At 40.6% G+C, this 27,109-nt stretch overlaps 1 protein-coding gene across 2 annotated transcripts in view; it reads right to left on the bottom strand.

Moving 5' to 3' along the window:
- The window catches only part of atrnl1b (attractin-like 1b), a 944,158-nt gene that overhangs the window by 526,141 nt on the left and 390,908 nt on the right, over positions 1–27,109 (bottom strand). For both annotated transcript variants that reach the window (XM_043712811.1, XM_043712812.1), the window contains exon 22: positions 17,144–17,238. In XM_043712811.1, coding sequence (XP_043568746.1) covers positions 17,144–17,238 — 95 coding nt within the window. The remainder of the gene's footprint in view (positions 1–17,143; positions 17,239–27,109) is intronic.

Below are 27,109 nucleotides of genomic sequence, written 5' to 3'. Positions count from 1 at the left end.
CTAATATTTTACCATTATTTAAGGAAGGGCACAGGGAAATGCCTGGATACTATAGGCCAATGATCCTAAAGTCTGTGGTGGATAAGTTGTGAGAAAGGATTCTGAGATTCAGGATCTATAGGCAGCTCCATTTTGCCAGAGCGGTGAGGAGAGAAGGAGGAGTGAAGCGAGGGCTACCAGGAAGGGTAAGTTTTCCCGATTAAAAAGGGACTTACCTCGAGTAGGTAAGGGCTTAATTTATATTTGGGCAATGGTTAAACCCGAGATACTACATGTGTAGTATCTCCCTCCCACCACCACCACCCCCTCCTCTAATCAGAAGAAAAAGACCCTGTAAGGTAAGGCTTTCATTTCTTATCTTTCTTCATTTATTTAAGTGCATTATTTGGTTTTAGCTAGTTCATATAAAGCGAAGCTTACAATGGCAGGGGACCTCAGACCCGTGGCATGTGACTCTTGCTTGATGTGGGAGCTTAGGAACGTATCTGACGTTCTTGATTCTTACACTTGCAAGAAGAGTGTTCAGCTGCAGCTGTTGTTTGACCGCATGACGACTCTGGAGCTGCAGATGGACTCACTGTGGAGCATCCGCGATGCTAAGGAGGTCGTGGATAGCACGTTTAGTGAACTGGTCACACCGCAGGTTAGGATTGCTGAGGTAGACAGTGAATGGATGACCAAGACAGAAAAAGAGTAGGAAGGCAGTCCAGGTGTCCTCTGCGATCATCTCTCTCCAAAACAGGTATACCTTTTTGGATACTGTTGGGGGAGATGTCTCACCAGGGGAGGGCAGCAGTTGTCAAGATCATGGCACCGTGGCGGGCACTGCTGTTCATAAGGGCAGGAAAAAGGCTCTTAGGGCCATAGTCATAGAGGATTCTATTGTGAGGGGAGTAGATAGGCGGTTCTGTGGCCGAAAACGGGACTCCCGGATGGTTTGATGCCTCTCAGGTGCTCGGGTCAGGGATGTCACTGATCGGCTGCAGAGCATTCTAAAAGGGGAGGGTGAACAGCCAGTTGTCTTGGTGCATATAGGCACCAACAATATAAGTAGAAAGCGAGATGAGGTCCTGAAAGAAGAATTCAGGGAGCTAGAACAGAGGTTAAAGGGGAGAACCTCAAAGGTAGTGATCTCGGGATTACTACCAGTGCCACGTGCCAGCCAGTGTAGAAATTAAAAAATAGGCAGGATGAACACGTGGCTTGAGAGATGGTGTCGGAGGGAGGGCTTCAGATTTGTTGGACATTGGGACCGGTTCTGGGGAAGGTGGGGCTATTACAAAAGGGACGGTCTTCAAATGAACCAAACTGGAACCAATGTCCTTGGGGGAGTTTTTGAAACTGCTGTTGGGGAGGTTTTAAACTAATATGGCAGGGGATTGGGAACCAGAAGAGAAAACAAGTAGGCAGTGAGGTGGAGACTGGAGACTATAAGAATTATGAAGATAGCATTAATAAAGGGAAGAATAGGCAGAGAGCAGGTGAGCACAAAAGAACCGGTGGCCTGAAATGCATCTACTTTAATGCAAGGAGTATAGTGTGTAAGGCAGATGAACTTAGGACTTGGATTGGTGCCTGCGAGTATGACATCATTGCCATCACAGAGACTTGGTTGAAGGAGGGCATGATGATTGGTAACTAAATGTTCCAGGATGCAGACTCTTCAGACAGGGCAGGGAGGGAAGTAAAAGAGGGGTGGAGTTGCATTGCTGGTCAGGGACGATATCACGGCTGTGCTAAAGGAGGACACTATGGCAGTCTTGGATAGTGAGGTATTATGGGTGGAGCTGAGAAATAAGAAGGGTGTAGTTGCATTGTTGGGGCTGTATTACAGACCTCCCAACAGTGAGCGTGAGGTAGAAGAATAAATAGGTAAATAGATTATGAATATATGTAGAGGCAATAGGGTAGTGGTGATGGGAGATTTCAATTTTCCCAATATTGACTGGGATACACTTAGTGTCAGAGGTCTGGATGGAGAAGAATTTGTACGTAGCATCCAGGAGAGTTTTCTAGAGCAGTATGTCAATAGTCCGACGAGGGAAGGGGCCATATTGGACTTTGTACTGGGGAGCGAGCCAGGACAAGTGGTAGGAGTTGCGGTGGGGGATTTCTTTGGGAACAGTGACCACAATTCTGTAAGTTTTAGAATACTCATAGATAAAGAAGAGAGTGGTCCTAACGGAAGACTACTAAGCTGGGCCAAGGCCAATTATATCAAAATTAAGCAGGATCTGGGAAATGTGGATTGGACACAACTATTTGAAGGGATGTCCACATTTGAGATGTGGGAGGCTTTGAAAGATAGGTTAAAGATAGTGCAGGATAGGCATGTCCCATTGAAGGGCAAGATATGTGAACCGTGGATGATAAGAGAAATTGTACGACTAGCCAAGAGGAAAAGGGAAGCGTACATAACCAGGCAGCTAAGAACAGAACGGGCCCTGGAGGAATATCGGAAGAGTAGGACAGGTCTTAAACAATGAATCAAGCAGGCTAAAAGGGGTCATGAAAAAGCTTTAGCAAGCAGAATTAAGGAAAATCCCAAAGCATTTTATTCTTATATAAGAAGCAAGCGGGTAACTAGAGAAAGAATTGGTTCACTATAAGATAATGAAGAAAGGCTGTGTGCTGAACCTGAGAGAATGGGTGAGAATCTGAATGATTACTTTGCATCAGTGCTCACTGAGGAGAGGAACATGATGAATCTTGAGATTAGAGATAGAAGTTTGATTAGTCTGGATCACGTTGGCATAAGTAGAGAATATGTGTTGGGTAGGCTAGAGGTTATTAAGGTGGACAAATCCCCAGGACCAGATGGGATCTATCCCAGGTTGCTGAGGGAGGCGAGAGAGGAAATAGCTGCAGCCCTGACAGATATGTTTGAGGCATCTTTAAATACAGGTGACGTGCCTGAGAACTAGAAGGTTGCTTATGTCGTTCCCCTGTACAAGAAGGATAGTAGGGATATTCCAGGTAACTACAAACCAGTGAGCCTGACTTTGGTGGTGGGAAAGTTGCTGGAGAGGGTACTGAGAGATAGTATCTATTTATATTTAGAAAAGAATGAGCTTATCAGTGATAGGCAACATGGTTTCGTGCGGGAAATCGTGCCTTACCAACTTAATAGAGTTCTTCGAGGAAGTGACCAAGTTGTTAGATGAAGGAAGGGCTGTTGATGTCATATACATGGACTTTAGTAAGGCTTTGATAAAGTTCCCCATTGTAGACTAATGGAGAAAGTGAAGTCACATGGTGTGCAGGATGTTCTAGCTAGGTGGATAAAGGACTGGTTGAGCAACAGGAGACAGAGAGTAGTAGTTGCTGGTTGAGCAACAGGAGACAGAGAGTAGTAGTTGAAGGGAGTTTCTCGAAATGGAGGAAGATGATCAGTGGTGTTCCACAGGGATCAGTATTGGAGCCACTGTTGTTTGTAATATACATAAATGATCTAGAAGAGGGTACTGTTGGTATGATTAGCAAGTTTGCAGATGATACAAAGATTGGTGGAGTAGCAGAAAGTATAAGGGACTGTCAGAGAATACAGGAGGATATAGATAGACTGGAGAATTGAGCGAAAAAGTGGCAGATGGCTTTCAATCCAGACAAATGTGAGGTGATGCATTTAGACAAGTTTAATTTTAGAGCGAATTATACAATGAATGGAAGAGCCTTGGGAAAAGTTGATGGGCAGAGAGATCTGGGAATGTAGGTCCATTGTACCCTGAAGGTTGCTGCATAGGTGGATAGAGTGGTCAAGAAGGCATATAGTATGCTTGCCTTCATTGGACAGGGTATTGAGTATAAGAGCTGGCAAGTCATGTTAAAATTGTACAAAACATTGGTTCGGCCGCATTTAGAATACTGTGTAGAGTTCTGGTCGCCACATTACTAAAAGGATGTGGACGCATTGGAGAGGGTGCAGAGAAGGTTTACGAGGATGTTGCCTGGTATGGAAGGTGCTAGCTATGAAGAGAGATTGGGTAGGTTAAGTTTATTTTCACTAGAAAAAAGGAGATTGAGGGGGGACCTGATTGAGGTTTACAAAATCATAAAGGGTATAGACAGGGTGGATAGAGACAAGCTTTTTCCAAGGGTGAAGGATTCAATAACGAGAGGTCATGCTTTCAAAGTGAGAGGTGGAAAGTTTAAGGGGGATACACGTGGCAAGTACTTCACACAGAAGGTGGTGGGCGTTTGGAATATGTTGCCAGCAGAGGTGGTAGAGGTAGGTACGGTAGATTCATTTAAGATGCGTCTGGTCAGATGCATGGGTAGGTGGGGAGCAGAGGGATACAAATGTTTAGGAATTGACTGACAGGTTTAGACAGTACATTTGGATCGGCTCAGGCTTGGAGGGCCGAAGGGCCTGTTCCTGGGCTGTTAATTTTCTTTGTTCTTTGTTCATTTGAAGAGGCAAGGATTCATTTGGGATAGTCAGCATGACTATGTGTGAGAAATCATGTCTCTCAAACTTGATTGAGTTTTTTGAAGGGGCGGCCAAGAAAATAGATGAGGGCAGTGGAGTAGACATTGTATACATGGACTTTAACAAGGTATTTGATAAGTTACTGCATTGTGGGTTGTTGAGTAAAGTTAAGTCTCACAAGATCTAGGGAGAGCTAGTCAACTGGATTGAAAATTGGCTTGAAGGTAGAAGACAGAGGGTGGTGGTGAACGGTCATTTTGCAAATTGGATGTTGTGACCAGTAGTGTGCAACAGGGATTGGTGCATGATCCACTGTTGTTCATCATTTATACAAAAGATTTGGATGCGAATTTAGGAGGTACATTTAGTACATTTGCAGATGACACCAAGATTGGGGGTATAGTGGACAGTGAAGGAGGTTATCTGGGAATACAGCGAGATGTTGATCAAGTGGGCCAGTGGGCTGAGGAATAGCAGATGGGGTTCAATTTAGATAAATACCATGTGCTGCATTTTGGTAGGTGAAGCCAGTGCAGGACCTAAACAAATTAATAGTAGTGCCCTGGTGAGTATTACAGAACAGAGACCTAGTGGGTACACGTTCATAGCTCCTTAAAATTGGAGTAGGTTGACAGGGTAGTGAAGAACATGCTCGCTTTCATCAGTCAGAGTACTGAGTATAGGAGTAGGACATCTTGTTGCAGCTGTACAAGACGTCGGTAAGTCCACATTTAAAGTACGGCATATAGTTGTGGTTGTCATATTATAGAAAGGACATAATTAAACTTAATGAGTGCAGAAAAAAAACTCAGATGCTAAATGGACAGGAAGATTTCATTTATAAGGAGAGGCTGGATAAGCTGGCACCTTTTCCCTGGCATGGAGAAGGCTGAGGAGTTACGTTATAGAGGTCTATAAAATCATGAGAGGTATAGATAAGATAGCTAGCCACAGCTTTTCCCCATGGGAGGTGAGTCTAAAACTAGAGGGAGTGGGTTTAAAGTGAGAGGGGAGAGATATAAGAAGGGTCCAGAGGGGCAATTTCTTTGCACAGAGTCTGGAATGGGCTGCCACAGGTAGTGGTGGAGGCAAATAAAATTTGTCATTTAAGAAACATTTGGACAAATACATGGATGGGATGGGTATAAAGGGATATGGACCAAGGCAAATGGGACTTGATTAGTTTTGAAAACTGGTTGCATGGACAATTTGGGCAAAGGGCCTGCATTCACCCAGTAAACCACTGTAATTCGAACACCATGCTAGCCAAGTCCTAAAGGACATGCCTGCCAAACTGGCTGTGTCAGGTTGTGAAAAAAACAAATGAGAGAGGGTACAAATGACTTGAAACCATGCTCCCTATTTATCCATCACATATCTTCTCTCTATGACAGCATTGATAGGATTCACCACTAGGTAGTCCTCCTGTACTGTTATAAAGACCTGCCATTTTGGTAAATGGGATTAAACAAAATAAATCCAGGAGCCTAAACCTGGGCACCAATAAGGCATTGTCGAACATTAGCTGCAGAATTACATTCCTCACTATCTATAACCTAATGTGCCAGCATATTTGTTCAAAACAGAGGGCCAACCCAAATAAAGCACTGAATAGCATGCCAGAAAAAGCAGCAGGTACACTTAAAAATTATACAAACTTGATGAAATTACAACACAGGATAAAGCTATTCTAAAACAACAGAAGCAGAACAACGTAGACAAAGCTAAATGATCTAACAACCAGTAGATTATAATAATGTTCTGCAGTACTGGCACATCCAATCTTAAATTAATCAGCTATTTGGAGAAAGCAGCTACCTACCAACATTGCTGCACTCAATGTGAACAGATTGAGTGCAAAGAAGTGGCCACAATCATCCAAAGCTAGAATCGCCACATAGGTGATTCACTCTGACCAGAATCTAATATCCCCACTGTGACCAAATTCAACCTTGAACCAAATCAATTGAATCCATGATAGGTCTACACATTAGCACTATGGGAGCATCTTCACCATGTAGACTGTAGCAATGCTTTTTTTTAAATTTGTGGGACTTGGGCATCACTGGCTGGGCCAACATTTATTGCCCGACCTTAGTTGTCCTTAAGGTGGTAGTCAGTTGCACTCTTAAATGCTGTAATCCATGTGCATTAGGTGGACCCAAAAATGCCGATAGGGAGGGATTTGACATTTTATGATAATTAGCAGGAGGTTTCCTCACCCATATTTGAGATGATGCCTTGAGACTTCATGGTGTCCGGAGTCAATGTTGAGGACTCACAGGACGACATACCACTCTCTGCCACGTCTGCTGTCCCTGTCCTGCTGGTGAGTCAGGACATATCAAGGGATGGTGATGGTATCTGAGACAGTGTCATTAAGGTATGATTCCATGAGTATTACTGTAGCAGACTGTTACTTGACTAGTGCGTCAAAAGCACTTCCAGTGCTGAAATTAGCCTCCAGCTGTCAGTAAGGAAGAATTTGCAACGTAAACAGGGCTGTTTTTTTGTCCCATTGTTTGAATAATTAATGATGGTTTCATGGTCATTATTAAACGCTTAATTCCAGATTTTTGTTTTGTGAATTCAAATTCTACCATCTGCCATGACCGGATATGAATACGGGTGCCCAAAATATTAGCTGGGTCTCTGGATTAAAGATTTAACAATAACATCACTAAACTATCATCCCATGATGACAAAAAAAAACAGAAAACTGTGGATGCTGGAAATCAGAAATAAAAACAGAAATTGCTAGAAAAACAGGACTGGAAATATCTGTGGAGAGAAAGCAGAGTTAATGTTCTGGGTCTAATCATTCTTCTTCAGAATGCTTCTTTCAAAACGTTGGTCAACACCATCTTTTCAGAGTCAGCTGGTGATAGGCAATCAATTTTGCGAGTGATGCCCATTTCCAGTGTAAGAATTGAAAAACATTTTACAATATACCTACTTGGTTATCTCAGTTGGCTGGATGGCTGGTTTATAATACAGAATGTCACAAACAATGTGGGTTCAATCCCTGCACTAGCTCTAGTCATTATGAAGAGCTCTCCATTTCAACCTTGCCCCTTGCCTGAGCTATGGTGACCCTTGTGTTAAACTACCAGCAGTCATCTCTAATTAGAGCAAACCTCTTTCTTTGGTGGGGGAGAAGGTCTGTTTGTTCAGTTGGCTGGACAGCTGGTTTGCAATGCAAAGTGATGCCAACAGCATAGGATCAATTTTATTGGTTATTATGAAGAATTCTAATTCTCAATCCTTCCCCATGCCTGAGGTGTAGTGACCCTCAGGTTCAACTATCACCAGTTGTCTGCCTCTACTGAAAGAGGGTAGCCATATGGATGGATAGGACAAAGATAACTTTACCTTTTAAATACATGTATCATCCAGTGTGATGTCAACAAAAATAGTATTTTGAAACTATAATAAAAATCATGGCAAGTGAAACCAAGGTTGATTTAAAAAGTGGTTCATTGTGGATACCCTAATGGCTATGTTATAGCAAGGATATCTATTTGGATATAGGTATTATGCTTCTTGAGCTTTTCAAATGTTTCCACACTGAATACAAATAGCTACAGCTCCAGTCTGAACAGCCAAACAGGTCTCTTAAAATTAGTAATTAGGAAAAACATGGACAGAGTTAACGACACAGTGCAATTAAGAGATTAACTTTTAGAACTAATATCATAATGGACCTCCTTCTACACTTTCAACCTAAAGTAATTAGAATTAAACCACAAGAAAAATATTTTATGTCCCTTCACTTGCATTTTTGAATTGCATCAGTTCATTAAGCCAGATTACCTTGATAGTATTGAAATGTCACTTCAACTCATGCATATTATGTATTAGAAGCAATTTTGTCCTGTCCTAGAATTTATTGTTTGTAAAGCATAAAAATGGTTAAAACAACAAAAAATGAATTACTGTCCCCTGGAATTGGTCTAAATACAGTTACTTGGATATTCAATACAGCAAAAACATCAGGCATTCGAGATTTATACTATTTTCAGCAGAACCAAAAAAATCATACATTTCCACAGTCACTTTTCACTTGTAAAATCTTTACAAATCAACAGTTGAGGAGCTATATAAAAGAATAGACGTTAATGGTAAATGCTATCAGCAGAAAACAATTCAAACAAAACCCATGCAAATAAGGCACTGACTCAGGGTGAAGTAATATAAGGTGTAATCAAAATGTTGGATGTCGTCAAGGTCTGAAGTTTTGAACTCAGTATTCAGTCTTTCACAATATGGTGCCTATCCTGAAAATGAGGTGATATTCAAAGAGTCACAGAGATACACAATACAGAAAAAGACCCTTCAGTCCAGCCTGGTATCAGAGAGTCATAGATAGAATCATTGAGATGTACACCACGAAACAGACCCTTCAGTCCAATTCGTCCATGCCAATCAGATATCCCAACCCAGCACCAGGCCCATATCCCTCCAAATCCTTCCTATTCATATACCCATCCAGATGCCTTTTAAACGTTGCAACTGTACCAGCCTCCACCACTTCCTCTGGTCTCTCAATCCATGGACGCACCACCCTCTGCGTGAAAAAGTTGCCTCATAGGTCTCTTTTATATATTTCACCTCTCACCCTAAACCTATACCCTCTAGTTCTGAACTCCCCCAACCCAGGGGAGTGACTTTAACTATTTATCCTATCCATGCCCCTCATGATAAACTTCTATAAGGTCACCCCTCAGCCTCTGATGCTCCAGGGAAAACAGCCCCAGCCTGTTCAACCTCTCCCTGTAGCTCAAATCCTCCAACCTTGGCAACATCTTTGTAAATCTTTTCTGAACCATTTCAAGTTCACAACGTCTTTCCAATAGGAAGGAGACCAGAATTGCATGCTATATTCTAGAAGTGGCCAAAACGAATGTGCTGTACAGCCACAACATGACCTCCCAACTCCTATACTCTGACTAATAAAGGGTAGCATACCAAATGCCTTCTTCACTATCTTATCTACCTGCACTTCTACTTTCATAGGAATTATGAATCTGCACTCCAAAGTCTCTTTGTACAGCAACACTCCCTAGGACCTTACCATTAAGTTATGGTAGGGGATTTTAACTTTCCAAACGTCGATTGGGACTGCCATAGTGTTTAAGGTTTGGTGGAGAGGAATTTCTTAAGTATGTACAAGACAATTTTCTGATTCAGTATGTGGATGTACCTACTAGAGAAGGTGCAAAACTTGACCTACTCTTGGGAAATAAGGCAGGGCAGGTGACTGAGGTGTCAGTGGGGGAGCACTTTGGGGCCAGCGACCATAATTCTATTCGTTTTAAAATCGGAATGGAAAAGAACAGACCAGATCTAAAAGTTGAAGTTCTAAATTGGAGAAAGGCCAATATTGATGGTATTAGGCAAAAACTTTTGAAAGTTGATTGGAGGCAGATGTTCGCAGGTAAAGGGACGGTTGGAAAATGGGAAGCCTTCAGAAATTAGATAATGAGAATCTAGAGAAAGTATATTCCTGTTAGGGTGAAAGGAAAGGCTGGTTGGTAGAGTGAATGCTGCATGTCTAAAGAAATTGAGGGTTTGGTTAAGAAAAAGGAGGAAGTATATGTAAGGTATAGACAGGATAGATCGAGTGAATCCTTAGAATAGTATAAAGGAAGTAGGAGTATACTTAAGAGGGAAATGAGGAGGGCAAAAAGGGGACATGAGATAGCTTGGCAAATAGAATTAAGGAGAATCCAAAGGGTTTTTACAAATACATAAAGGACAAAAGGGTAACTAGGGAGACAATAGGGTCCCTCAAAAATCAGCAATGCGGCCTTTGTATGGAGCCTCAGAAAATGGGGGAGATGCTAAATGAGTATTTTGCATCAGTATTTAATGTGGAAAAGGATATGGAAGATATAGACTGTAGGGAAATAGATGGTGACATCTTACAAAATGCCCAGATTACAGAGGAGGAAGTACTGGATGTCTTGAAACACATAAAGGTTGATAAATCCCGAGTACCTAATCAGATGTATCCTAGAACTCTGTGGGAAGCTAGAGAAGTGATTGCTGGGCCTCTTGCTGAGATATTTGTATCATCGATAGTCACACGTGAGGTGCCAGAAGACTGGAGGTTGGCTAACATGGTGCCACTGTTTAAGAAGGTTGGTACGAACAAGCCAGGGAACTATAGTCGGTGGTGGGCAAGTTGTTGGAGGGAATCCTGAGGGACAGGTTATACACATATTTGGAAAGGCAAGGACTGATTAGGGATAGTCAACATGACTTTGTGCGTGGGAAATCATGTCTCACAAACTTGCTTGAGTTTTTTGAGGAAGTAAGAAAGAGGATTGATGAGGGCAGAGCGGTAGATGTGATCTATATGGACTTCAGTAAGGCGTTCGACATGGGAGTCTGATTAGCAAGGTTAGATTCATGGAATACAGGGAGAACTAGCCATTTGGATACAGAACTGGCTCAAAGGTAGAAGACAGAGGGTGGTGGTGGAGGGTTGTTTTCAGACTGGAGGCCTGTGACCAGTGGAGTGCCACAAGGATCAGTGCTGGGTCCTCTACTTTATGTCATTTACATAAATGATTTGGATGTGAGCATAAGAGGTACAGTTAGTAAGTTTGCAGATGACACCAAAATTGGGCCAATGGGCTGAGAAGTGGCAGATGCAGTTTAATTCAGATAAATGCGAGGTGCTGCACTTTGGAAAAGCAAATCTTAGCAGGACGTATACACTTAATGGTAAGGTCCTAGGGAGTGTTGCTGAACAAAGAGAACTTGGAGTGCAGGTTCATAGCACCTTGAAAGTGGAGTCGCAGGTAGATAGGATAGTGAAGACGACGTTTGGTATGCTTTCCTTTATTGGTCAGAGTAATGAGTACAGGGGTTGGGAGGTCATGTTGCGGCTGTACAGGACACTGGTTAGGCCACTGTTGGAATATTGCGTGCAATTCGGAAAGATGTTGTGAAACTTGAAAGAGTTCAGAAAAGATTTACAAGGATGGAGCATTTGAGCTATAGGGAGAGGCTGAATAGGCTGGGGCTGTTTTCCCTGGAGCGTCAGAGGCTGAGGGATGACCTTATAGAAGTTTGCAAAACTATGAGGGGCATGGATAGGGTAAATAGGCAAAGTCTTTTCCCTGGGGTTGGGGAGTCCAGAACTAGAGGGCATAGGTTTAGGGTGAGAGGGGAAAGATATAAAAGAGACCTACAGGGCAACCTTTTCACACAGAGGGTGGTACATGTATGAAATGAGCTGCCAGAGGAAGTGGTGGAGGCTGGTACAATTGCAACATTTTAGAGGCATTTGGATGCGTATATGAACAGGAAGGGTTTGGAGGGATATGGGCCAGGTGCTGGCGGATGGGACGAGATTGGGTTGGGCTATTTGTTCGGCATGGACGGGTTGGACCGAAGGGTCTGTTTCCATGCTGTACATCTCTCTGACTCTATGACTCCAAGTTTGTGAAACATGATTTCCCACGTTCAAAGCCATGTTGACCATCCTTAATCAGTCCTTGCCTTTCCAAATACACGTACATCCTGTCCCTCAGGATTCCTTCCAACAATGTGCCCACCATCAACATCAGGTTCACTGGTCTATAGTTCCCTGGCTTGTCCTTACCACACTTCTTAAACAGTGGCACCACGTTAGCACCTCACCTGTAACTATCGATGATACAAATATCTCAGCAAGGGGAGAAGGTTCTCCCCTTGAGAACATTCTGCACCCTCGCTGAGACATCCTTGATCTTGGCACCAGGGAGGCAACACACCATTCTGATGTTTCGCTGCTGGCCACAGAAATATCTATCTGTGCCTCAGATTAGGGAGTCCCCAAACACAATTGATCTCTTGGAACCTAATGTACCCCTCATTGCATTAGAACCAGTCTCAATACCAGAAACTTGGCTATTCTTGCTACACTTCCCCTGAGAATCCATCACCCCTACATTTGCCAAAACAGCATACTTGTTTGAAATGGGGATAGCCACAGAAGACTCCTGCGCTACCTGCCTATCTCTCTTACCTTTCCTGGAGTGAACCCATCTGTGTGACTGTTGGGAGAGGGCACAGCACAGAAATGGATAAGTGAATATTTTTAAGTGTGCCCTTACAATAAGTCTGCAGTAGTGAGTAGAGTGGGTTCCTTCTTGATTATATGTTTTATTGAGCTATGTCTCTTTATTAATCTTAAAAATATCAGCCATAATCATTAAGATTAGATTAGATTACTTTACAGTGTGGATACAGGCCTTTCGGCCCAACAAGTCCACACCGACCCGCCGAAGCGCACCGACCCAGACCCATTCCCCTACAGTTATCCCTGCACCTAACACTACAGGCAATTTAGCGTGGCCAATTCACCTAATCTGCACATTTTTGGAGTGTGGGAGGAAACCGGAGCACCCGGAGGAAACCCACGCAGACACGGGGAGAATGTGCAAACTCCACACAGTCGCCTGAGACGGGAATTGAACCCGGGTCTCTGGCGCTGTGAGGCAGCAGTGCTAACCACTGTGCCACCGTGCCGCCCACAAAGTTAAGTTAGCCTGGAGCAACTTTGTAGAGGAATAAGACACTGCTATTTTCTGGGTCTGTAGTTTGAAAGCAGCAAAAATGGCCTTTAGTAGAGTGATATGCTCTTCTTGTCAGATGTGGGAATTTAAGGAGTGTTTTCGTGTTACTGAGCATTAGATCTTCAATAAATACCGTTGTTTGTGAATCCTATCAGATCGAATGGATCAGTTGGAGAGACAGTTGTAGGCGTTGAGGAATTTACAAGAGCAAGGGATGTGATGGATGGCAGTTTTAGGAAGGGAGGAAAGTTGTGACTGTATCTATCCTAGATAAATCTACTCCCAATTGCAAGCATTTGTTCCAATTCCCTCTAAACTCTTCTAATTCATATAACCATCCAGATGCCTTTCAAATGTTGCAATTGTATTAGCCTCCACCGCTTCCTCTGGCAGCTCATTCCATACACATACCACCTTCTGCGTGAAAAAATTGCCCCTTAGATTCCTTTTCAATCTTTCCCCTCTCATCTTGAACTTATGCCCTCTAGTTTTGGAGCCCCCCACCCTGGGACAAAGACCATGTCTATTTAGCCTATCCATGTTCCTCATGATTTTATATATCTCTATAAGGTCACCCTGCACCCTCCAATGCTCCAGGGAAAATAGCCCCAGCCTATTCAGCCTCTCCCAATAGCTTAAACCCTCCAACACTGGCAACATTCTTGTAAATTTTTTCTGAATCTTTTCAAGTTTCACAACATTCTTCCTGTAGTAAGGAGACCAGAACTGTATACATTATTTTAAAAGTAGCCTGAGCAATGTCCTGTACAGCCACAACGTGCTTTGGAGTTTGCTGGAATACTGCAGCAGGTCTTGGACAGAACATTTTGAAATGACTAGAAGTTAGGGGTCATTCTTATTCAAGCCTTCTACCAAGTGGTAATCCAGTCTGCATTTCAAGGGTCATGCCAAAGTGGAGAAGACTGTATTATAAGCAACAAATAAAGTAAACTGGATTGAACAAAGTACACAAAAGTTACTACATTTGGAGCTTTGGACTGTGATGAGGGAAAAGCTAAATGGGATGGTGTGGGGGGAGCAGAGATGTTTGGAGTAATGGAATAATGGAGGATTAACTGGGTGTAACAGAGGGAACAGTCCCTGCACAATGCAGATAAAGGAGGCATGGGGAACATATATTCAGCTATCCCATCCTACTGGACATATTGAACATGCTGGAGGATCATCTTTTCAATACAGCAGTTGCTGGGGTGGAATGTGAGGACAAGAAGATCCTTTTGCTAATTTGGGAGGGAGGTAAAAGGCAGAATACAGAAGTGCAGGAAATTAATTGGACACGGGTGAGGGCCCTGGCAATTGTCGTGGGAGATCTATATGGTTTTTGAATTTCATTTCTTCCTCTGACAGCTATTTTTGGTTCCCTGCAAAATAAACTCTAACAAACATCGTTAATTTGAGGAAAAGAAGAAAACAGACATACTACACATTGCAATGGAATCACCTAAAATTGAATGAAGAATAAAATTCTGAAAGATTTCCAAGATATTCTCACTGAAACTCAGTAATACAAATTTAATCTTGCAATCTCCAGTCATTAAGTCAAAATAGTTAAATTCTGCAAATGCTACTTATCTAGTCCCCCAGGGGTAGAATGCCAGTGTTGCTGAAAATATTTTAGACCCTCAACCCCTTTGTTAACATTTTAAATTTTGTTCCAAGGCACATATTCATCAGTTTCTTTTAATCTTCAACTTCATCAATGCAGCATTAACTGATTTTGATATAAATCTACCCAAAATATTCTTCCCCAATCTCAACTGCAGCTTTTCAAAGCTGCCTGCATCTTTCAGTTCTGTAAATTGACACCTACCAAGAAATGCTGGGTTGTCTCTACTTTTTACTGCATTATGAAGAGCACAACCATCATTGCCCGCTTTCATTTTCAATTAAGGAATGCAATTTTTTTTCAACATTCGTTTATAACTTCAAGAGTCAAAAGCTTGAGTATCCTAAAAATCCTGTCAAATACAATCATGTCCTTTTGAAGACAAAATACTAAAAGGCAGCACATACTATTCTAAAAGCAGCTTCACATTAAGAGAGGAACTCTGGCTTATGTGTTGGCATTCTCAATTTGGCTGCAATGATTTAGTGATGTATAAAATGTTGCCAAGACAAAAAAGCAGCTTCATTTCAATATTGTCTATTAATGAGAAAACGGGCAGCAGCTATCATGCAATGGAGCCTCTCATTATTTATGTACTCCATGGCACTCTTACTGAAACTGTCCCCCATTTCATCTTACCATGGCTGCATCTTTTCAGTTTCACTGATAAAAGGTTTCCCAGTCTGCTCCTTTTCATGAAGAAGCACATCCCTACGTGGATTCATCTCAGTGGTTCGAAATAGAACTTTGATTTAAAGGAAATTGATAAATATTCAAATAAGGTAACTCCTTAAAGTTGCATGAGGACTAGCTACTTGCCTTTGAATATGTCCAGATGAGACCAAAGATCATTTTTAGAAAAGATAAAATCTTGCATGCTCCCAAACATGCTGCCCCTTCCCTATAAAACGTGTGCATTTAATTCAGGTGAAAACAGAAACCATCTTCCAGTGGTGGAAACTGCTAGAAAGAAGTGATCCTCTTTTAAAAATATATATTTTCCATCTATTTCAAGTTTAAGACTTTTGAAATTTTGAAAAGTTGCTGATGACATTTAAGTCAATATTATAACAAAGGCACTGCCAGCTTTGCAGCATATTAACCAGCTGGGATGAAGCACTCATATAATACAGAATAAATAAAACATTGACTGCACTGGAAAACAAATGAAAATTGTTCAACATAATGGAATGTCAATTATCTGCTCTTGCATTATCCACAAAGTTTATATGGAAGCTAGGATTTAGTTTTCCATAAATCAATGAAACCATAGAAATTGTATAAGCAGTTTTTTTTAATTAAGACTAGCATTTTTGATTGCAAGTTGGGATGAGATCTTTAAGAGCAAAACACTCTCTGTCTCCAGCTGCAAAGAAGCCTGCCAGACAAAATGCTAATTATTAACTGAATGGTGATCCAATGGACTTCTCAGCTAATCAAGTCCCAGGGCATTGATGTTCTGCCAATCTGAAGCTTTTGGCCACCTGGATGCCAGCAGCCACTGAATAACAGAGTAGTAGTGACCACGTAAGTCCCAGATTTCTGGTTACACAGAAATGCAAAAGACTGGGACAGGCATAAAGGTAAATTCTCTGTGTGCAGATTTCAGGGGGAGGCCAAGAGGAAGGTCAAAGAGGACCGGAGGCCAGGACAGGAGAGTGGATTTTCGTTGCCATCAGCTGCCCCGTCCATGCCTTCAAATACTCCCAAAAATTGGACATTTCAAGATATGCCCCCTCCCCCCACACCCAGCCTACTGCCACTGCCACCATCCTCTATCCCAGCACAAAGTCCAGCAGGCTGGTCACCCCATTTTTACAGCTGGAAAAGCTGCCACATTTCTCATCTGCCAGGAACAAAGTTAATCAGACCAATGACAGACTGAAGACTCATAAGTAGACATCAATTGATGACTTAACAGTATTAATTAATAGAAGGTCGGGAAGGTCTCCAGAACTTAGCCACTACCTCAGCACTTATCTCTCTGATAATTTGTTTTCCAGATATAAACAGGTGGTTTGGTACCAGAAAAATATCCAGTCTTTTCCTCTCACTTTTTCGATCACTTCCAGGGAGGGGAAAAAAATCCCATCTTATTATAAATTGCGAATATTTATCTGGTAGAGATTGCTATGCTGGTTTTCCAGAATGTAGTTTCACAACCAAAGACCAATGATAATCAAGACCGATATGCTCACTGCAAATCCCAAAAAAAAGTCTTATAGAATGCAAGCTGCCACCATCACTGTGGAAAGACCAACAGTACTAAGGCATACATAGTCATTAATTTTATTGGCTAATCAGGTACATTTTAAATATAGAGAAGCAGTGTAAATGTTCTGTAATGTGGATACTTACTATTCTTAGGACAAAATTATTTAAGTTTCATGATATATTTACCATTAGTCAGTACAATGCAATGTAAATTGAAGTCCACAAAGTGAAATGAAAAGAAACTGAAAAAAAATCAATGTTGCATGAAAGAAAATGAACACGATCAGTGGAAACACAACTAACCTGTTCTGGGGTAGCCATAAAGTTGATAGCTGTATAATAGCGGTCATCATCCTGCGTGAGGCTGAAGGTAAACTGATAATCAATCAAAAGACTGTCTGTGGACAAGATCAAAAGTATAGCATAAAGTTAAATTTCTGAAAAGTGTAATTTCCTTTTCATGTCTGCAGAACATAAAATATTTTCTCTCCATTTACAGGAAATGGCAAGCAGTCCTATTTGCGAATCGCATTCCAGAGTACAATAACCGAATCAATAGTAAGACATTTATGTTGCATGCAAAGGAAACTTTTAACTTTCCACATCGTTCATTTATCATACTACAATAGTTCACATACTGCTCAATTCTGGTCTTAATATGAACTGTTATCACTTATTGATGATATGACAACAGGATCATTTGCCATAAACATGGCTATATTACTTGGCCAAGGAAAACAAAATTAAGTGATTGAAGGCCCACTTGGTCAGCTGGTTAACTTTCATATTTCCATGTAGATACTAACAGAAATTGTATGGTAAACACATTCTAAACATAGAAATCTATTGTTCCTGCTAACGATATGCTGACTCTCATTTGTGTTGACGAAATGGTTGTGGAGATATTCTTTCCACTGGGTGGAAAGACTAGGACGCAAGGGCACATCCTCAGAGTGAAGGAGCAGCCTTTTAGAACTGAAAAGAGAGAAGTTCTTCAGCCAATTGATGGTTAATCTGTGGGACTCATTGCTGCAGAAGGCTGTGGAGGACACATCATTGAGTGTATTTAAGACCGAGATGGATGGATTCATGATTAATAAAAGGATCAAGAATTAAAGATGAGAAGGTTAGGGAATGAGGTTAAGAAACATATCAGCCATGATCAAATGGTGGAGCAGACTTGATGGCCTGAATGACTTAACTGCTCCTTTATCTCTGGTCTTATAATTCATAAATGAAGGATTGAATGTTAGTTAAACATTCAAGCCTTCATTGAGTGTTCCATGCACAACAGTACATTAATAAAATTTCTCTGGACAGTAACGTATTCACGATCCAACTTGTTAAAAACAAAAGCAAAATACAGTCCATGCTCAAATTCTGAAATAAATTGTTTCTCTATCTGACCTTAAATGCTGCTTGACTTGGAGAGCATTTGAGGCTTTCTGCCGTTTTCTAATAATAAGTTTTTTTTTAATTGACTATATATTCAAATTAGATTAATATAGGTTGTATTAGGAACATAAGTAGGAACAGGAATATCTCTTAAGCCTGCTTCACTGGTCTGACTGTGATGTTAACTCCAACTTCCTGCCTACTCCCCATAACTCAATTCTCTTGTTGATCCAAAATCATTGTAAGTTAAGAATTTTCATAATTTCACCTTTAAATGGTAAATTATGATCTAGTTCCAGATTTCCCACAATGGAAAGCATTTTCTCAATGGCTAACCCATTAAGCCCTCTCAGAATCTTATGCATTTTAGTCAGATCACCTATCATTGTTTGATACTCCAGTGAGTATAGGCACTCAAATGAGTATAAGGCAACTCATTCATTACAATAAAATAAAATGTTATTTCAGATACTTGTTACAGTACATGTTTATAAGGTCAATAGAATGAAATGTTTACTGTAGATCTAAAAATTACACACACATTTTAATCTAAAATAAATATTTTGTATTTAATACAATTCATACATGTAAAAATCTACTGTACAGGAAACTTTACAAAATGTAACTACAGAAAAGGGTACTCAGCTATAAAGATCATTACTCTTCAACTATGTTCTGTAAAATGGTACTTATAAGTATCATAGAAACAACACTAATTTCAAGAGTGCATTCACAATAGTGTGGTATGTAGCAAGATCAATGTTGGAGTTACATTGTGAATGAAGCTTGAATTCAAAAATCAGGATCAATGCAATACCTGTGAAAACAATTATAGTCAGACTGGGCTCAACCCCCTGCCTAACACAGCCAGCAAGTGGACTTTCAAAGTTCATCTTTGATTAGATTAGATTAGATTAGATTACTTACAGTGTGGAAACAGGCCCTTCGGCCCAACAAGTCCACACCGACCCGCCGAAGCGCAACCCACCCAGAGCCATTCCCCTACATGTACCCCTTCACCTAACACTACTTGCAATTTTAGCATGGCCAATTCACCTAACCTGCACATTTTGGACTGTCGGAGGAAACCGGAGCACCCGGAGGAAACCCACGCAGACACGGGGAGAATGTACAAACTCCACACAGACAGTTGCCTGAGGTGGGAACCTGTTATGCATCAGCACTACACTTGTTGTGGGCAAAAGCCATTACGATATCTTTCTGACAGCACCTCAGAAAATGCCACGCAGAAACAGTGATCTCAGTCACAGGCATGGACTTTGTTATAAATGGTGAGAAAATTTATAAAACCAAAGTACAAAGGGATCCAGGAGTGCTCATCCAGGATTCTCTGAAGGTTAATTTCCAAGGTGGAGTCCGTGATTACGACAGCGAATGAAATGTTGTCATTTATCTCAAAAGGTTGGAATGTAAAAGCAGCTATGTGCTTCTGGGACTTTATAAAGCTCGTGTTAGGCCCCATTTAGAACGCTGTGTCCAATTTTGGGCCCCAAACCTCAGGAAGGACATACTGGCACTGGAGTGTGTCCAGAGGAGATTCACTTGGATGACCCCTGAAATGGTAGGCTTAACATACGATGAATGGCTGAGGATCCTGGGATTGTTTTCATTACAGTTTAGAAGGTTGAGGGCAGATCTAATAGAAACTTACAAGATAATGCATGGCTTCGAAAGGGTGGACGCTGGGAAGTTGTGGAGAGACTAGGACCTGTGGGCACAGCCTTAGAATTAGAGGGGGTCAATTTAGAATGGAAATGAGGAGACATTTCTTCAGCCAGACAGTAGTGGGCCTGTGGAATTCATTGCCATGGAGCGCAGTGGAGGCTGAGACATTAAATGTCTTCAAGGCAGAGATTGACAAATTCTTGATCCTGCAAGGAATTAAGGGCTACGGGGAGAGTGCGGGTAAGTGGAGTTGAAATGCCCATCAGCCATGATTAAATGGCGGATTGGACTCAATGGGTCGAATGGCCTTACTTCCACTCTTATGTCTTATGGTCTTAAAAGGAAAACACTAAATGATTACCCATCATCACTCTCACGTGCATCTAAGAATGCAAAATGTGATCTTTATTAACCGAGGAGTAGCAATCAACATTACCACCATTCCTGCCTCCCAGTTCTTCTGCTTGTAGTTTCCAGACTCAATCACCATTTTAACAAACTCCGAGCACAAATGGCTGGGATTTGCATACTGTTTATAAACAACAATGGGAACAATTCTAGCTGTTAGCACTGAGCACATAATGGAGAGAGAACTCGCACTTGCCCAATGTATTAATTCCTGGATTTGGTTTGGAGAAACCTGTGCAAAAAGCATCAAATTTGAATGGGATGATAAATAGAGTCAAATAGCAAAGACGCAGGAAAAATGTTCAATGAATAGAGGCGGATGGCAGTGGAAATAGGAAATGACTGTCAGTAAAAAAGGAAGGGAAATAGATAAGAGGGAAAGGAAAAGGAATGGCAATGATGGCAAAAAGCCATCCAATTTAATGAACCTACTCAAAGCATAAAATTAGACAATGACATTGTTTTTTAACTGAAAGAGGTGGACTTTTGAAAGTGACTTTCACCTTTCTTGCAATAATTAAGCCGACTTTTCATTGCATATATTTGTGTTTTTACATATATAGATGACACACAGACCAATATGCATATATACAGACACATACAAAAAGGAATTAAACTTAAGATTTATTTAGCTTTCAAAAAGTAATAATACTTATTTCAAAGCAGAGAATAATAATATAAATGTATAGATTATCCACAAATACTCAAGACACCTTTGGTTTGTCAGGTTAATTTGCCTACAATGATTTCCAATGTTAAAGAATGCGCTAATGAATTCCAAGATCCAATGACTGCTATGACATTTGCAGGATAAATTGCTTAATTTAGTATTTGTGGTTTGAAGTAACTTCTATGAACATTACTCCAAAATGAACAACCAATTAAAAAAAAGGCAACCACACTGACATGTGCTGCAACTTTAAACATTGAACTGTTTTCTTTTACTATAATACGTATAGCATCAATTAATTTAAAACAGTTCAATTCAATATTTAAAAAAATCTCTTTATCTACCTTCCCTAGCTCACAAGGGTGTTGCCAGGATTGGAGGGTTTAAGCTATAGGGAGAGACTGAATAGGCTGGGTCCATTTTCTCTGGAGCAGAGGCTGGGGGTGACCTTATATAGGTCTATAAATCATGGGGGCCATGTATAGGATAAATAGACAGGGTCTTTGTCCCTGGGGTGGGGGAGTCCATAATTAAAGGGTATAAGTTTAAGGAGAGAGGGAAAGATTTAAAAGGGACCCAAGGGACAACTTTTCCACACAAAAAGTGGTGAGTGTATGGAATGAGCTGCCAGAAGTAGTGTCCTGCCAGAAGTCGTGGTGGAGGTTAGTACGATTACAACATTTAAAAGGTATTTGGATGGGTATATGAATAGGAAAGGTTTAGACTGATATGGCCCAAATACTAACAAATGGAACTAGATTTATATAGGATATCTGGTCAGCATAGACGAATTGGACCGACAGGTCTTTTTCTGTGCTGTACATGCCTCTACGACTTAAGTTGAAAGTCAATTCAACTTAGCAAGCGTACAGTAACGAGCAAATTACAAGAAACAAATTTCACAGACATCCGCCCCAAAACAGGAACAAAGAAAACTTACAATTACTTGTTTTATACAAACACCAAAGTAAAAATTGGGACATATATATGGCAAGATTAGCAGATAAAATATGTTGAAAAGACATTTGAAATTATTTCTATATAATTAATTTAACTGTATTCTACAATATATTGTTTTCAGGGCCACGTCTGTTGTTCAACAAATGTAATTAATCACATCATTGTTTAAAAATATTTTAACAGGGTGCAACATTTTAAAAATAAGTTTCTAACTGCAATGTAGGAGCACTTCTCATTGTCCCAGAACTGGCAATCACTAAAATCAGTCTGTAACAGGTTGCATTAGAGCATTGAGAGACAAGACTGCAATTTTGGCGATGTTTGCACTAATTTTCAAAAATCTTGCTGTTGTGGCCTCAAAATTAGGGGGGTTACACATGTAAAACAGATGAAATTCCTCCTCATCTCCATCAGAACATTGTGAATTTTTTGCAGAGGGCTGTCAAGGCTCAGTCCTTAAGTATATTCAGATAGACAGATTTGTAATCAGTAAGGGAATCATGAGTTATGGGGTAAAGGAGGAAAGTGGAGCTGAAAATTTGAACAGTGAGTGACTCAGTGGGCTGAATGCTTACTTCTGCTTCTATGTATTATGGTCTCATAGCAGTGCTTTTGCCCCTAAATGATGTGAACTCTTGTCAGAGATCTGAACACAAAATCTAAGCTGACATTTCAATGTAATACGTATTCAATGCTACATTTTTAAAGGCAATGTGATGTTGATAAGATTAAACAAAAACCTTGTCTAGCTTCTCAGGTGGATTTTGAAAATCCAATGGCACAGTTTCAAAGAGTATAGGTATTCTCCCAGTGCCTTGGTCAATATTTACTCATCAACCAACAATGGTAAACAAACTTTCTGACCATCGTCGTATTTCCCCGGCTGTACAAAAAGTTTTTGTAATTTTCCTATATTTCTAGAGCACTTTACTGTCTTTAAAACCATTCACGCTACCTTGAAGCCATGAAAAGTAATATAAAAACACAAGCTTCTTTCTTTTAAGAATAGTACAAAGTTTTGAAGCCCACACTTACACAAAATGCACACTCACTTTCATTGTCAACTTAATCCTACTCTTTAAACATTGTCAGGCAAAGGAAATCCTCTACTTTTTTTTTAAAAAAACTTCTTTCATGGGATGTAAGTAACACTGGCAAGGCCAGCATTTATTACACATCGCCAAGCTAATTCTGCTCGTGATCCCATGAATAACTCTCACTCAGTAACTGTGTTGAGAATCATAACACAGATTGGCATTTACTGACAATGTTTTGTAAAGGTGTAGTTTCTTCTTAAATTAGCGGATAATAATAGTAATATCAAGGGAAATGTGTCAAGCTAGACACTGAATCTCCCTGTACTTCACTTTGTACTATGGATTTGTTCAACAGGAATTAGGCCTCTTCTTAATAGCCATCCCCCATAAAGATCTTTATGCTTCCTTTGCAATGCACTTGATCTTCAACCTCTAGAGATGAAAGATATTGACTGACACCACAGTTTTAGCTCTTTATGGGCCTGAGGGTTAAGTAATAAGAGAGACAGTAGTTTATAATGAAGGATTTTACTGAGCCATTTTATAATAACCATCGTGCTATTCTTCAAGCTATTAAATTTCTTACTACCCATCAGGGCATTGTGTTATTAATTTTAAGAGATGAGATAGATACTTCCTGATGAACATTAATTTATACTTTTAAATCAAACATTTCATATAATAGGACATCAGAGATTTATTTTCTACTTCTTTAAACTATTGAGTAAGATGTCTATCTTGGCAGCAATTATTGGTACAGAACTAAATACGTACAATGTGCAAATGGCCCAGTAAATTGTGGCCAGAGGATATATACCTTAGGATGTGAATTGCCACAGATTGCTGGATGATTTGCTCCACGTGGCCAACTGACTCACAGAGAGAAAAAACTTATCAGAAATCCCAAGAATTTAAAACAATTGCCTTATTTGTATTGTTTTAAGGAATTGAGTATGTTACAGAAATCTGTGTCAAGAGTGTGGTGCTGGAAAAGCATAGTGAGTCAGGCATCATCTGAGGAGCAAGCCAATTGACGTTTCAGACATAAGCCCTTCATCAGGACTCTACTCTCCACTCTGATCTCCACCATCTGCAGTCCTCACTTTCTGCTACAGAAATCTGTGCAACGTCATCAAGCCAGGACCCTTATAAAAAATACATAGTGTTCCTACAGTGCCAAAAAATCTCAAAGGCCCAAACACAACTGGATAATTGCATAAAAAGTAGTAAACAACTTTCAAAAACGTTATTAACTTAATTCTTTTCCTTACTTTTCCATTTATCTTAAAACCTCTCAGTACAATCTCCTTCTTTATTTATCTTTCCTTCTTAATCCTGTGTGATGCAGTATAAGCCAAAGTAAAATTGCAGCCATCTGCTTTCTCAGCAAATATCCAGAAAAACAATTTATTTTACTTTCGATATAAATCTTTGATTCCACAATCAGTGTGAATTACCCTGTCTCGTTTCGTTGAGCCACAAAGAAAGCCCCATGTATAAACAGTTGTCTTCAACTTCATTTACGGAAGTAACAATAAACACACTGGCTCTAGCAAGAGATCCAAAACTGGACATCCATTGGTCAAATCCTCTGTTCTAAGACTGACCTCTTCAAATAAATATTTTTAACTGTAATTGCCCTAAGGCTATTTGCTTCATCAAATCAGATGTTTCCACTTATTGTACATTTAACAACTTAAACTCCAACTAAAACTTACGAAGAAATGATTTGTATAATAAAATTGAAAATGCTTGAGAAACTCATTTAAGAAGAGAGAAAACAGAGCTAACTAAGAGTCTAATATGACTTTTTTGGAATCTTTTGGGCTTTTACATGAATTGTGTTCGAATGTTTTGTGAAATTAAAACCCAAGTTTAATAACTCTAAATACTCATTTGATCATCTCAAAAAATATTTTCAAAATACTTGCAAAGATACTATCAAAAACAGGGCACAAAAGGGAAACAAAAGGACAAAAAGAAGTTAAAAAACGGTGTAAGGGAATAATAAGGAACAAGTACAATAAGATTGGAGACAAAGAGATGGAATGGAAGGAAGTAAAAAGCAGCTTTGGGGAAAAGGCAGAGAGTGATAGAGAGAAGATAACAGGAAAGAAGAGTGAAAAGGGAGATTACAGTGAGGTGAAGCAATGTCAAAGATTAAGTTAAAAGGGGTACACAATGTCACAAAGCCAGTCCCTTTCTTCTAAAAGCTGTTCCTTTTCTCAAGGATACTGTGTCCTTGATTTATTTCAGAGGAGTCATTAAACTCTCCTGGCTCCGAGGTGGCTAGTTTGATACAGAGATGAAAAAGGGCATTGAGAGACCTTTTGTTTATATGTAAACAAATGAGACTTCAGTCCAACGTGGTCATGTTTTCAAAGTAACTTGTATAATAAAAGGGGAGCGGCCAGCTCGCTAGCCGAGCAGTTCAGTCCAGAACTAGTCAGGAGTTCAGCTGTGTGTAAACAGTTCAGGCAGCATTCAAGGAGCTTCGAAATCGACGTTTCGGGCAAAAGCCCTTCCTGATAAAGGGCTTTTGCCCGAAACGTTGATTTCGAAGCTCCTTGGATGCTGCCTGAACTGCTGTCCTCTTCCAGCACCACTAATCCAGAATCTGGTTTCCAGCATCTGCAGTCATTGTTTTTACCCTGTGTGAAAACAGGCTCCCTCTCTCTCTCTCTTTCTGCCTTCTAACTTCAACCTGTAAGCATTTGTTCCATTTTTACTGATTTCTAAGGGATTTGCTTATTGGGACTGTTGTGTATATTCGGAACAGCATAATTAAGTATAGTCTGGATAGACTGAGTTCTGCAGGGTTCTTTATTCTGTTCTTTGTGTCTCAATGTGTAATTTTGTGAATAAATTTTTGTCTGTTTTGAAACCTGGTAGTCAACCTAGCTAACTTATTCCAGGTAATTTTCACTGTCCATTTACCGAAACAAATTGCAAATTTATGGTCTGGGCTGCCTGCTTAAGAATGTTTTGAGTGGTCTGGCCTTGTCATGACAATAGGACAGTAGAGGAAGAGGATGGGTGATGAGGAGGAAAAACGAGAAGTCATCAAGAGAATGGTGAACCTGTTAAAGAAGGGGGCAAAACACTGAGTGTTTCCAAGAAAGACATAGATCAAAACGATCAAATTGTAGGGGGAGTAAACTGAACAGGGTACTGAGCTTTTTTTGATAAACTTAGTTTAATATATTTACCAAAAATGGATGTTTTCTCTAGTTACAGCGCATTGTACTGTTAGGTATGAGATTGTCCATAACTGCATTCATGAGGTCAGCAAGAATTAGCATAGCTACAAAGAGGTTTCATCTGTATGTCTGGACGCTGGTCTTTTGACAGCCAGTTGACACTCTCTTCTTGCACAGAGTAGATGTATATCAGAACATATTGCTTTTTAGAGATTTCAGCTTCTGCATTTGTAAATTTGTAAATTCACTTTGCCTTATTGTCATGCATGTTTTTTTCTTGTTGTGGTTCTGTTCACCGAGCTGGAAGTTTTTGTTGCAAACGTTTCGTCCCCTGGCTAAGCGACATCATCAGTGCTTGGGAGCCACCTGCGAAGCGCTTCTTTGATGTTTCCTCCTGTGTTTATAGTGGTCTGTCCCTGCCGCTTCCGGTTGTCAGTTTCAGCTGTCCGCTGTAGTGGTTGGTATATTGGGTCCAGGTCGATGTGTTTGTTGATGGAGTTTGTGGATGAATGCCATGACTCTAGGAATTCCCTGGCTGTTCTCTGTCTGGCTTGCCCTATGATAGTAGTGTTGTCCCAGTCGAATTCATGTTGCTTGTTGTCTGCGTGTGTGGCTACTAAGGATAGCTGGTCGTGTCGTTTCGTGGCTAGTTGATGCAGACAAGCAACATGAATTCGACTGGGACAAAATTACTATCATAGGGCAAGCCAGACAGAACAGCCAGGGAATTCCTAGAGGCATGGCATTCATCCACAAACTCCATCAACAAACACATCGACCGGGACCCAATATACCAACCACTACAGCGGACAGCTGAAACTGACAACCGGAAGCGGCAGGGACAGACCACTATAAAACCAGAGGAAACATCAAAGAAGCGCTTCACAGGAGGCTCCCAAGCACTGAGGATGTC

This window comes from Chiloscyllium plagiosum, chromosome 22 (assembly GCF_004010195.1).
Source record: "Chiloscyllium plagiosum isolate BGI_BamShark_2017 chromosome 22, ASM401019v2, whole genome shotgun sequence".
Taxonomy (NCBI): Eukaryota; Metazoa; Chordata; class Chondrichthyes; order Orectolobiformes; family Hemiscylliidae; genus Chiloscyllium; species Chiloscyllium plagiosum.
Note: the sequence above shows the minus strand (reverse complement) of the source record. Positions and strands in the feature narration are given on the sequence as shown.